Source organism: Ahaetulla prasina, chromosome 2 (genome assembly GCF_028640845.1).
Source record: "Ahaetulla prasina isolate Xishuangbanna chromosome 2, ASM2864084v1, whole genome shotgun sequence".
NCBI lineage: Eukaryota > Metazoa > Chordata > Lepidosauria > Squamata > Colubridae > Ahaetulla > Ahaetulla prasina.
Genome location: NC_080540.1, coordinates 107081833 through 107096028, shown reverse-complemented (window position 1 = coordinate 107096028; position 14196 = coordinate 107081833). Strand labels below are relative to the sequence as shown.

The 14196-nt window shown below is 38.7% G+C and overlaps 1 protein-coding gene across 7 annotated transcripts in view; it reads left to right on the top strand.

Moving 5' to 3' along the window:
* Window positions 1-10697: 10697 nt before the first annotated feature.
* Window positions 10698-14196, top strand: part of CSNK1A1 (casein kinase 1 alpha 1) — a 36868-nt gene continuing 33369 nt past the window's right edge. For 3 of the 7 annotated variants that reach the window (XR_009153144.1, XM_058166453.1, XM_058166450.1), the window contains exons 1-2: window positions 10698-11353; window positions 12213-12319. Coding sequence is in view for 6 of the 7 variants with exons in the window: in XM_058166453.1 (XP_058022436.1) it covers window positions 11231-11353; window positions 12213-12319 (230 nt within the window). In the remaining variant the exon portion in view is untranslated. The remainder of the gene's footprint in view (window positions 11354-12212; window positions 12320-14196) is intronic. The other 4 variants (XM_058166452.1, XM_058166451.1, XM_058166454.1 and 1 more) reach the window with 4 other exon arrangements.

The window sequence follows — 14196 nt, the reverse complement described above, 5'->3', positions numbered from 1 at the left end:
GTGTCACTGAAAGAAGGGACTTATGACCGTTTTTCACACTTACAACCATTGCAGCATCCCCATGGTCACGGGATCAGAATTCAGCCGCCTGACAACTGACTCATATTTATGATGGTTGCAGTGTCCCAAGGTCACGCGATCACCTTTTGCAACCCTCTGATGAGCAAAGTCAATGGGGAAGCCAGATTCACTTAACAACTGTGTCATTAACTTAATAACTGCAGTGATTCACTAAACTATGGCAGGAAAAAGTGAGGCAAAATTCACCTAACAAGTGTCGTGCTTAGCAACAGAAATGTTGGGCTCAATTGTGATCATAACTCGAGGACTACCGGTAAAGAAAGACAATTCATTTATTTTATTTTATTTATTTATTTGTTTTGTCAAACACAACAATATATATAAGTATAAGCATGAAATAACCACACAAATTGAATACAACCAAAGGGAACATTAAGACAGGAACGGTAGGCATGCTGGTGCTCTTATGCAAGCCCCTTAATCATTTTCTAATGAATTATCTGTACAATCCTATGCACCTATTTTTACAAACAGGCTCTGAATTCGAAGGGTCGTGCTTCCAGGTAAATGTGCAGGCAATGCCAAACTCCCTGATTAAGCAGTTGACTTAATCAAGTCACCATATTTGACAGCAAACAAAAACAAAAGTAGCCCCTTCTGCAATCAGATGGTGCTTTATTACATACACGTTCATCTCTCTGAATGATGCCCTGCATACCAATATTGGTAAACAGAGTTCTGGGAAAAAAACACACCCACCAATTTATCAAAAGGATTGTGCTTAGATTACTGTTATAAGCCATGGATCTGGAATCTAACAAAGTGTATGCATTCAGCAACCTTGAAACAGGACAATTGCTGGCAAAAAGATATGGCAAATTAAAATATCGACTTGATCCTTTCATTTTGGGGTTTTATGTAGTTAGTACTTAATTTAAATGATTTTTTTAAAAAAACAGTTACTTTTCACTTGCAGGTTTATTAAAAAATTTTTTAAAAAAATTCAAAGTTGTTCCTACTTCCTATAGTTAGATAATTAAAAAATATTATTGACTTCAGCAAACATAATTTGTTAGCAACTCTCAGTAGGACAACTTTATTCATCTGAATGGGGATAGGCACAATAGTGAGCATGGGGAAGTAACCTTGATCAATGTGCCTGGAAGAATTCTCCTCTATTTTGCATTTGCTGCTGAAACAGTCTGCTCACAATCTCATCTTTTCGACTGCCAAAAAAACAAAAATCTCACTCGAAATAAAGAACTTCCAAGTAAATGTGATCCTATTTTTCGATAAATTCCTCCTGGATTTCCTGCCATGTCTTAACAAATGGTTTAATTGTATAGGACAGGTTTCCCCAAACTTAGATTTCATTTTTTGTGTGCTGCTGTCTGGAACAACACTAGGAAAAAATAAGGACAAGGGCAGGGAATCTTTCCTGCAAAATGCTGAATCCATATAAATACCATAGTTTCTGCTTTACTATTATTTTAGAGAGATATTGTTTTGAAAACCTTTTCATAAACTATCGTATACTCTGGGAAGTATAAGATGGGATGTCAATCTAGATATCTGCATATATACTCATCTTTCCAAGAAGCTTGTAGGGAGTTCCAAGTTTTAGTAAATATTCATTTACTAACATATATCCACATATAACAGAGTTATATCTGGATGTCTTTGGGGAGATCTCAGGGTAGGTCATCAAATCTTGGTTTAGTAGAAAAAAATATAGACTTGGCACCACAAATCATGTATATCATTTTTAGGAAGTTTTTTTTTTAAGTCCTGCAATATTAGTGTGTATATTTTTTTACCCAAAACATCAAAGAAAAAAATGGAAAATTTCAAATAATGAACTTCTTCTTCTTTCTAGTGTTATTCCTGTGCTATGGCAGGATCCAATTGTTGACAAAGACATTTGGGTCGCTCCAGGACATTTTCGGCGCGACGCCCATGTATTTCATGTCCTCCTTGATGCGATCCATCCACCTTTTGGGGGGTCTGCTATGGGGTCACTGAGTCTAGAGTCATGGCTGTCCTTGCCACCAAGTCTTCAGATAATGACCTTCAGATCAAAACCCTCAAATAATGACCACTACAATATCAACAACAAAAACTTCCGAAGAAAAGATAAAATAGATTCCTTGTTTTACCATTCCTAAGATCAAATTTACAATGCCTAGTAGCTACCTTTTGTCTTCTAAATGTCAGGAGATTTTAATTTTATTTAAAACTGAGCAGGGCATTTTTGATACCAGTGAAAAACTAGATAGAAGCTGGTCACTTTTAAAAACATGCAGTTGATGCAAATTGTTTTTTGTATGTATATTGTTCAATTATGGACTGCTTTGTTAACCAGATGCTTCCTGTTTCTTGTGTTATGAGAGACAGAAAAGGAGAAGGACAAAAAAACAAAACCAGGAGCTCTTTTTTTTTTAAAAAAAGTCTAGAAACACAAGAAATGTGAGAAAAAATAAACCAGTACAATGAATTGAACATAATTTTCTTTACTTACAGTACAAAACAAAAGGCTGAGAATACAAATAGATAAATCATGAGTTAGTAAAGTAAAACAAAATATACAGTATATTTTGCTGAGGCATTTGTTACTATAAAACATGTGAACTCAAAAAATGCTTCACTCAACCCCATCCATAAACTTGCATTATTACATTGATTTCATGTTATTTACTTGCTTAAAGAAGGTTGTTAAAAACAACTGCAGGTGTTTAATTTATCTAGGTTGTTGGTATAAATGTCAGCATGGACACAAAGAAATAAAGATGTCATATATTTCAAAGTTTATGAGTAGGAAAGAACATGTATATTTCCCACCTCTATTTCTCATTAGGAAGTCTGTTTGACTCAGGAGATTTACATTTCTATAATTCAAATCGATGTGTTTAAATGTGGTTATTTTTCAGTATCCATTTGGAAGAAAGAAGCTATGAGAATGTTTCCATGATTAGATTTCTAAATTTATCCTGTTGGAGAGGTTGCATCACCCTTTTATCAGAGATAAAACAATTGCTGCGTTGAGATAGTAGGATCAATTCCTATATAAGATGTTTTGTCCCTTTGAGACAGTGATGTCAAACTCGTGGCCCACGGGCCACATATATCACACACTGGCCACACCCACCCACCCATGATTTAGCGAAGGGGGAAAAGTTGCAATACATCACATGACGACAAAATGACACCGTTTGATATCCCTGCTTTGAGAGATCCTTAGGATGTTATCCCACTAAATATTATTTAGTATTTTTTTCTGTCTGCTGGGATACTCTGTGCCACAGCAGGTCAAGCTAGGTAAGCTGTGGTTTCTAGGAATTCCATCTGACTGGCCAGAAGCTCTGTCCAAAATCTGCCATTGCAGAATGCTTCTTGCTGTATTTTGGTGGCCAAAATATAAATGGATTCTATTAGTGCAGCGGTTCTCAACCTGTGGGTTGCGACCCCATTGGGGGTCGAATGACAATTTGCCAGGGGTCGCCTAAGACCATCGGAAATATGATAAGTATACTTGCGAGTCGAACAATCGCGCTCCAATGGTTGACTCCACAAGCCAGCTGCAGGCTCTTCAAATCGCTAGCCGAATTCGGCTTCAGGCGCGATGAATTAAAAAAGAGAGAAATCTTTGCTCTGATGTCTCCCTTTCAAGCCAGCTGCAATCACTCCCAATCGCTAGTCTAATCTGGCTTTAGGTGCAATAAACTTAATAGGGGAGGAGTCTCCGATTTAATGCCTCCGTCCTCAAGGCAACCGCAAGCAGTTCAGATCGCTAGCCAATACGGCTTCAGGCGCGATAAATTCAAAAAAACAGTTTGCCGTTTTTTTCCCCCTTCTGTGGCTGCTGAGGTGCGCTTATGGTTGGGGTCGCCACATTGTGGGGAATTGTATTAAAAGGGTCGCAGCACTATAAAGGTTGAGAACCACTGTGTTAGTGTATTGTCACCTTACTCAACAACACTATTTCTTAGCTAGCCGTAATGCCTCACAACTCTAGAGCTTTTGTATTTCATTTTCCACAGTTACTGAACCAGGAGTGTTTCAGAGGTTCATCTGCTATGATGGCCATAGAGCTATAGTAATCTGTATTTGGCTCCATGCATACAAGAAGACATCTGCTGAATCTGGTATTCTGGCTGATGATGGTATTTTGAGATAGCAAAGCTCTATGTTGTCATCGCCAGATTGCTTTCTGGCCAGTTTTAGACTGCAGTTGCAATTAACTCCTGCAGAAATGATGAGTTAGTTAACCTAAGTATCTGATGGATCTGGACATTTTTTTTAATTCATATAGAGAGCAGTATTCAGCAGTATGAACTGCTGAAGCTCTGGTTAATCTGGAGAATGTTGAAATGGACTGATCACTTGGCGCTATCATTTCTAAATACCCTCTTCCTTCCAGTAGAGCTCAATCATTAGCTTCTTGGTTTACTAAGCAAACAAGAGCAATGAAGTGCATGAGTAGGTTGGAATGCAAATGAAGGAACTTTCACAATGAATTGGTTTGAACATGGAATAAGTTCCTTCTTCAGGCTGGCTTGAGAACACATTTTGTGGTAGTGAGTATAGCCAAGAGACTTACATTTCTTCTTACTCTGCACCTATACACAATAGACCAGTGATGCTATGCCATGTTAGTCTATTTTCCATCAAGAGGTTGAGAGAAGGAACGGATGGTAACTATGAGAATTTTCTGTCATTCTTTGTGCACAAAGCTGATCTGATTCACCTTAATTTGGACTCTTGTACAGAGGCAAACTTTAGGGAAGTAAGCTTGGTAAGGTGCTTGTCAGGTTCAAATGTTTCCTTTCAACTTGTAGAGCTTGAGGTAGACAGAATATAGACAGGTGGAGAAATAAGGGCCACTATTTATTTATTTGATCCTTGCCTTATTGGATGATTAAATCAGCCCATAGTTAAAGAAGCACAGGATGTATTCCTATAAACCACTAGTCATAAAAAAAACCTCAACACCCTTTATTTTAAAAGCCATTTTTGACCCAGAAAACCTAATTATAGTTCAATCTCAAATATCCTATTTTGAGGCAAGATGATTGAGAATGCAGTGACCTCACAGTTATAGACTGTAATTGAATTAAACTGATTTTTCTGGAGCCACGATTCACCTGGCATATGGTACTGAGGCTGACTTGGTCTGCCATATGCTGGAAATTGGAAGAGGGAATGCAATCCTGCCAGTTCTCTTGCACCACTCAGTATTTTTCAATACCAGCAATCATGGTATCCTTGGAGGCACTTTTTTGATGTGGTTCTAATCCTTCCTGAAAGGTCATATTCAAAAAGACATGCTAGAGAATTACAATTTCTATGTCAGTGACTTATGCTTTCCCTGGTTCTCTATTTTATCTCTACAGTTTTTAACATAAATGAAAATGCGTGGGAGAGGCCATCTGGAGCTTAACAGTTAGGTACCATTAGTAAACTGATGGCATTCAGTACTACTGATCCTTACCCTCTAACTCCAAGGAAGCAATCAGTACAGTACAAAGCTGCGTAATCTCAATAATGGATTGGATCAGAGAGAACAAGCTGAAATTAAATCAAGATAAAATGGAGGTGATCTTAATAAGGAAAAACCTGGACTGAGAGGCTGAAATGAAAATTTGCAGTTTAGTGTGTTTTCTGATTGCTAACTTGCACTTGGAAATACTACTGCGGAAAGGAGCACATTTGCACAACCATGACTCAGCAAGTTACCTACACTTTGGTTACAACCCATCTGAACTATTGCAATCTGCTTATATGGGGACATAACTGAAAGTGCTCATAACTTGAAAATAATACAAATTAGCTAGGCTGCTGGTGCAGGTTACAGGTATTGTATGGTTCCTTTCCTGAAATATTTGCACTGGTTATCAATTGACTATTCAATTGGCTACTGTTCAAAATATTATTAATCTAGAAAGTCCTAAACAATGTAATGTCTACTTGTAAGACTGGTTTTCCCACTATGAACAAACCCAACTACTCATATCAGCAGAAGCAGCCCTTCGAAAAATATACAAAGAGACCTCCTATGTGGTATCTATACTATGTATCCTACTCTTCAAGTCTTTAGGTAGTTGACCCAATACATCTTTCTGTCAAGCTTTTAATTGTTAATAATTAGGATTTTAATTGCTTTATTCCCATTCTGTACTTTCTTAACAATCAAGTTGCCCTGGTTGTTAGTTTATTTATTTTATTACATTTATATGCTGCCTACCTCAGGAAATTAACAATAAAATAAAATTCTATATAAAGCAATGCTGCATATTATTTTTTTCTTAATATCCTACATGACCGTCATTCTTCTATTTTATAACATCTTTTCTTATCTCCATTCTTTCCATGCATCCTTGGAAATCCAATCTCAAAAGTTAAGTTGGAATTGATTGATACAAGCATCTCAAAGCTATGTTGTACAAGAGTATATTGATAGCAACTCTTTATACAAAATATTTCTTCATCTGTAGTTTGATGATGAAAGTGGTTTCATCCCCTAATCCTCAAAGTCACTATGATAGTCTTCACTATTAAGAAACTAAAATCAGTGTCCTTCCCCAAGCTGTCAAAGATATGCGGCAGCAACAAAACATATCCATTCCTTGCTAAAAGAAAGAAAAGCAAAATAATTAGACCACTACAGACCCTTACTTTATATTGCCTACCTCTATGCACAATACTCTGATCAATTCTTATGAAGGGAAGCTAAAGAGCTGTCAAACCATAATTCATCTTGCAATTTTGGTTAATGTGGCTTTAGTAGGATGTGGGGTAAGCAAAAATAGGGAATCACCACAGAGTTGCAAAAACAAATGACCTTTCCAGCAGTTTTAATAATTTACTGAATTGTAGAAGAGGAAATGACGTTACAGTATGAAATCACAGACAATCCTGGAGCAATGAAGACATTTGGGAAGTGACTTCCGCCTCTAGAATGAATCTTCTTGTGGAGAAAGAAGATCATTTCCCATTTTATTTTTCAAGATGATAAACATCCTCTTTCTTTAGCAACCCAATCAGAGTTGTAAAAACCTGAGATTTTTCATTATTTCTTTGGTGACCTCAAGAGGGATGGGGGAACAGATTTTTGCAGCTATACATACCGTAGCTCTATTTTTTTCTTTCAACGTTTTCAAAAATATGCTTAATATTCATAGGTTACCAAAATATTAGGAAGTACTGTAAATAAATTGAAAATGGAATAAGAAGCACATCTAGAATGTAAGATTGTTTTATTGAGAGGAAAAACAAAACAAAATGAAACGAAACACAAAATGTATTTCAGCCATTTTGCCATGTATGCATATTGACAACATGGGATAACTTAAGAAAAAAAATTAAATGTACATTGATATGTTGATCTCAATAAGCTCTGCAAAGAAAATAAATGTAAGATAATAAAATACCTGACTTTGAAGTGTAGTGTCACAGAAATACTAATGACTTAATAAATGCATTAGAATTAAGATATCCTTAATTTTGTTGTTGCTTAGATTTACTCTGTAGAAGTGCTTTGAAAATCTTTTGCTGATTGGTAACGCAGTTTTGCTGAGTATACTGAGGAGTATATTACTCCTATACAGCTGGACTCCAGAGGTCAGAAATCCCAGGTTCTGGAAAGGACAAATGGTAGCCAAACTGGATTGAGACAATATGGTAAGTTATAAAGCTTGGTTAAAGCATGTTATGTGACAAGGGACACATACAAGCTAAGTTTCTTTATAATCATAGGATTGGTAGGACAACCAATTTAAAGGCATAAATCCTCAGACCATTGAAACAAATATTTTCAACCTTTGTTTGAAAACCTTCAGGAAATGGAGCGCCTGCAAATCTAGGAAGCAGGAAATTCCTCATTTTGAATTTCTCTCGGTAAATGCTTGTACCTATTACTTCTTGTCCTACCCATAAGCACTGCAGCTCTAAAGTACTGGAAGACTACTATCATGTCTCCCCTTAGCCTTCTCTTTCTTAAGCTAAATTTATTCAGGCATTTTAATTATTCTTCATAGGAGTCATGCTTGTTGCTCTTCTTCGCATTCTTTCCTCAGTAATTCTCAGTATAGCATGCCTTGCTTGTTGCATGCTATATGCATAATAGTCTTCTTGGATTGGTCATGGATATTTATGTTACAGTACTTATAACCCCCCCTCTCCCAAAGGATTCTGGGTGGCATAAACCAGCTATTATGGTTGCAAACTGTGGTGTATGTTATCTAAGCCCAGCCATGGGTGGCTCATTCTATAGTTAAACAATTCATGGCTTTGTCACAGACTCATTTCCCGGCCCAGTTACAGCAAACCCACAGTGATATGGCTTTTTTGCACATCTTCCTCACCTGACCTAGCTTCTAGTATGCCTAAAGTTTGATTTACACTTGTCCACAATTGTGTGACCTATGCATAGGCTCACATACCCACATACTTATGCTGTGAAAGATTGATAGGTAAACATAGGTTGCAAATAGTTGCAGATGGGGCAACGTGTACAACCCCCAAATCTCAACTATCTGTATGCATTGTGCGGAGGTGTGGATCCTGAATGTTGATTGGTTCATCTGACCTCATGTTGGTGCTTTGCTGTTTGAGCGCCCCCTAGCCAGAATGTTAACATTTGCAGAAATATAAACGCAACAGCTATGCAAACATCTCTGACCAACAAACGCATACCTTCCCTGATATGCAGTGACACAAAATTCTAACACAATCTTTACCCAGAACAGCAACCTTGGAAACATGGTCTATCTTTTCACTCAATGCAGGCTAAAAATCCTCTCCTGAAAGATGTCAACGGAAAAAGAATCAGGCCTCCTTCATGGCAGCCCCTTTATTTTGGAACACTTTGTTCCATCCCAGGTTAGCATGAAGTCTTCTTTTCTGGGGAAAAAGATTAAAATGTTTCTCCAACAGGCCTTTAGGCCAAAAGTACAATTTAATTGGGAGCGGCTGACCCAGGGACTATTTTCCTTCAGAGTCTACCTACAGGCAGTTCTTGACTTGTAACAGTAGTAACCATTCAAACTTTCAACCATTTCAGCATCCCCATGGTCCCCTGATCAAAATTCAGATACTTGGCAACTGACTCATGACGGTTGTAGTTTCCTGATGTCATGTGATCACTTCTTGCAACCGTCCGATAAGCAAAGTCAATGGGGAAGTCAGATTCACTTGTAGGAATTTAGCACCCACCCCCCTCCTAGAAGAATGAAATATTTTAGAAAATATTTAAAAGGCGGAATATATTTCCCTGGATGAGAAATGGAGAAACATGTTTTAAAGACAAAGCAGCTTCCTGACTCCCCCCACCTTTGTCAATGGGCCATTAAAGCCTCAGCCAAGCTCACTCATTTCCCCCCACCTTTGTCAATGGGCCATCATCATCATCTGCAACATAATAGGACCCATCTAGCAACAGAAACTCACCACATGGCAAGGCTCAGGCAAGCTTGAGAGACAATCTACAATGTTAGCTAAGACCCCTAGACCACCTGGAAGTTTGACAACCAATCAGGATACTCTTCCTGTGCCCCAGAAAGTTCAAAGCTCAGAAAAAGCATAAAGCCAGGGAGCACACAGGATCTCAGCCCTTTTCCGTTCAGGAACTCAAGCCGTGTGATCTTGACCACCATTAAACCATCTTTCCAAGCAGTCTCCATGTTTCCAGTGTCTTTGTCCCCACTTGGAACTGAACCCAGATGGATATTTCTTCCAACATACTTAACAACTGTGTCACTAACTTAATAACTGCAGCGATTCACTTAACAACTGTGGCAAGGAAGGTCGTAAAATGGGGCAATGTTCATTGGTGAAACCAATGGTTCACTTAGCAATAGAAATTTGAGGCTCAATTGAGATCTTAAGTTGAGAACTACTTGTATGTTTTATCCTCACCATTTTTAATGTTTTATTTTTTGTGGTTTTTTTATTGTTAGCCACATAAAATCTTAGGGATAATTATATATACATGTATAAATAATGGCTGCATTGTTCCAGGAATCATAAGGGATGTATCCAAACAGCACTATAAATATCCCTTTACTTTTGAAAATTTCTGAAGAGCTTACACTTCATTATTCATTTATCCTCTCATTTTGGAGAGAAAACAATGATCACATCATGTACCTCAGGGAAGGAACAGTGATTAATCTTTGTTGAATTAATACACAAGATTCATACTAAGTTTCTTTCCTTTCTGTATGAAATAGCATAGTTCTCCAATTTCTGGGTTTGTTTTGCCTACCTCTTTATCAGAGAAAAAGTGTTGATGAATTTATGAGGGCAAGATGGCAGTATATGTGTATGCCTCTATGTCTGTATGTGTGTACATATACACACACAAATAATATAGCTGATAGAAATAGGTACAAGTGGGAGTAATCTAATTTACCAGAATACTAGTCACACGATTCTCACGACATGTTCCTAAAGCACCTTTGCTTCAGAAAGCGCATGCGCGTGATCAGCCCTTTTTTTTGTACTTGAAAGGTACAGTAACAAACCTTTTTTGCATGTGTGGAACGATGGTAACTGCGTAATTCTAATCCCCCCCCCTTGTAACGGAGGGCGGGGTTTCTCCGCTTCAAAGAACAAGCCCGCCGCCTTTTTTGCGCATGCGCATGTTTTGAACCGGCCTCGCCCTGCCAAGGCGTTAAGATCACACATACTTCCTGCTTGTCCTCTTTTCCTCCCTTTGGGAGACGCATGCGCAAGCCTGGTGTTCCTTCCAGTTTCCCAGGGTACTAAGCGCGGTGAAGAAGCGTCGGTCGCGGGCTGGAGGCATTTTGTGTCCTGGATATCGGCAGCGAGAGAGGAAACGAGCGAGAGAGAGAGCGCGACAGACAGACAAGATGGCGGCGGCCGAGTGAAGCGCCAGTTAGTGGCGGCGGACGGACGGACTCGCTTGGGGCTTTTCTTTTCCCTCTTTCCCTCCCTCCCCCCCCCTTCCGAGACCCCCTTCTGTTCCTCAGAAGGGGAAAAGCGCGCTGTCAGCCGGGAAAGTGCGTGGGACGTCCACCCTCCAGAGAGGCCTAGCGCGATCCAAGCCGCCGAGACCGAAGCCCTTTCTCCTCCTTCAGCCCTCCCCTGTCCCGTCCCTAGCCGTGGTCGAGCAGGAGCTCCCCTTGGAAATACTCGCGGGCTCTCAAAAGTGTGGGAAATAACCCCTATCCCCCCCATCCCCTCCGTCGCCATGGCGAGCAGCAGCGGCTCCAAGGCCGAGTTCATTGTCGGGAACAAATACAAGCTGGTGCGGAAGATTGGTTCGGGCTCCTTCGGGGACATATACTTGGCCATCAATATCACCAACGGGGAGGTAAGGGCTGACCGGTGCCCGGGCCATTCCCTTTTCTGCCTTCTTTCCTTCGATGTCCTCCTATGCCTCGCCAGTGGGTAGAGGTCGCCTTCAGTCCAGGCGGGCTCACGTACCGGGCTCCGGATCCGGCCCCGGCTGTCCGCTGCGTGGGAAGAGTGGCGGGCTGGGAGGAAGCTTTTTTTTTTTTTCTTTCGAAACGGACGGACTTCGTTCCAGGTTGCACTTTATTTTGAGGTCTTGGCCGTCCGTCCTGTCTGTAATTCGGTTTTGGAGAACCTACCGCTGGGCTTTCGTTCCCCCCTGCTTTAATTTTGGCATTTTGGTAACGTTTAAAAGCAAAATGCCGGATGCCTTTTTTTCCCCTGCCAAGTAGGAATTTAAAATTCTGTGGGGAAAAAACCGAAACTAAGATTGTAGGATTGCAGTGTTTTAATTCAAAGGATTGGGAAGTGCCCCTTTTTACACAAAATGCCCACATTTTGTGTAGGGTAGTTGATGTATGAAGTAAATACAAAACGCATAGGCGCACTGGTTATTTTCTGGGAACCAGTAAAAAACACGCTTGTAGAAAGATTGCGCTTGTTTTTTTCATGTTGTCATCCTGATCTTGTCGTCCGTTTCCCCCCCTCCCCAAATAGGACACGATTTTAACATATTCCAGAGTAACTTTAGGTGCCCAATATCATTCTTTTTAAGAATGGATTTCTGTACAAGTATTGTGTGGAATATATTTGCAGAGATTCCTAATCCTTTGGATGATACAAATCATTTCCCCTATTCTCAGTTTTTGTGAAGCAGTGAGATGTAGTCCTCCTGATTAGTAGGACTGTTGACCCCCATGTCTCCTTTTCCACTGTAGGAAGTAGCTGTGAAGTTAGAATCACAGAAGGCCAGGCATCCCCAGCTGTTATATGAAAGCAAACTATACAAGATTCTGCAAGGGGGAGTTGGCATCCCTCATATAAGGTAAGAACTATAGCTTTAGGCAGGTGGGAATATTTACTACTTTTCTCTTAAAGGATCAGTTTACTTTGTTCTGCGTTAGAGGAAGTATTTACTCTATACGTTACCTAGTGTTATGCTAAACTACATGCATAAAAGATACTGAGAGCTTCTTTTCTTTTGACTGCTTCATACCCCCCCAACTAAATTATCTGATCATTTTCTGAAATACAGGGGGGTAGCTGGCAACTCCTGGGATGTACCAATAGAAATGGCTGCTCTCTTTTGTGTTTTTGTTCCAACATGTCTTCCTCCTTTGCTGAGAAAATGGCGGATGTCAGTACTTTAACATTCCTGAGAATTAGGGCATGTTATTTCTTCCTATTCCCTTTTAATAATATTAATGAGATATTCAGAAAAATGGGCTTGTGAAGATGAGGGAGAGGAGATACGTAGAAGCCCCTTTCTGTTACTGAGAAGACCATACATCACTGAATTAATTATATACTCTTGTTGAAACAGCTGTTTTCTTTTTTGCTCTTTGAAGATCAGTACTTTTCTAGAATCTTATTCTGAGATATATTTGAATGCTTGATTTTGGAAATGGAAAGAATTTAATATCTAGATAAGGGAAATGCATTAAGGATTCAAGGAATATTTTCATTAAAATACTTATAGTCTCTGAAACTTTTACAACTGTTGATCTGTGCCATAGATATCTGAAGAGAAATATTTGGAGTTTAATATTGAATATTGCTAGTATATTACAACATGGAAATATGCAGGTTGCTAAAGGAACTGCACATTTTTTCTAAAATCTTTGTGGAAGAGTTTTTATTTCTTTTACATGATACATACTGTGTTATGTGTCATTTTTACCTAAGATTGTGTGTGTGTTGGCAAATCTTGACTTTTTAAAAGTTGCTGTTTAGGTTTATTCTGAATTTTCTATGTATAAATAACCTTTGGCATTTTAAACTACAGTAGGAAATGTTAATATCTTTGCCTTTAGAGGAGGCTGTATAGTTGTGAAATTCATAAACTGCAAGGAAGTATTATGACATAAAGCTCTGTCTTTTACAGAATGAATATGGGATTATTTGATGACACATATGAAGCAACTACTCCCTCCTTTAACTCAGCTGTAATTACACTACTTAATTTTGAGATAAAATTTTGTGTATTGTGTAACAGATTTTTATGTTCTGTCTCTTGTTATTAACTTTGTTAAAATGCTCTGTTCAGGCCCATCTTATGTTAAGTGAAGTTATCATTCTGTAGCTAGGTGATTTTGCTTAAAAATCAGTTTGAATTTACAGTACAGAGTTTGCAAGAAAAATTGCAGAGGCATGTAAACTGTTTAGCTGCCTTGAATTTTTTGTGGTGTGTACTTTAAGGAAATTGATATTGCTTATACAAGTTTAAAAGTTATATATAACATACAATTTGATAAATGTGTCTACTAACAAAGACTCAGCCAGTCTTTGTTAACAAATACATTTGGAATGGAACAAAACATTTATTTTTGAAAAAGAATGAACAGTTTTAGACTCAGAATAAAACACATTTCTTCATTGAATTTTGGTTCAAAAACAACACAAAACAAAACATGGCTATTTTGAGTGGAAGAGTGTTTTGTCTTTCAGCATGGAATGTTATACTTTGAATTTTCCTTTTTAGGCTGGTAGAGGTGGAAGGACCTGTTGTGCTCCTATTGCTATTGACTTAGACTGGGTAGAGTGATCTGGAGATGAGGTTTTGGGACAAAGCAGGAAGCATTTTAAGGAACTTATTTCCTCAACTGTCAAGAAAGTGAACCACTTTTTTTGCTGGGGGGGGGGGTGTCTTGATTAAAATTCCCTTAGGAAGTTGGAGTTCATGTTTGTTATGTGCATAACTTT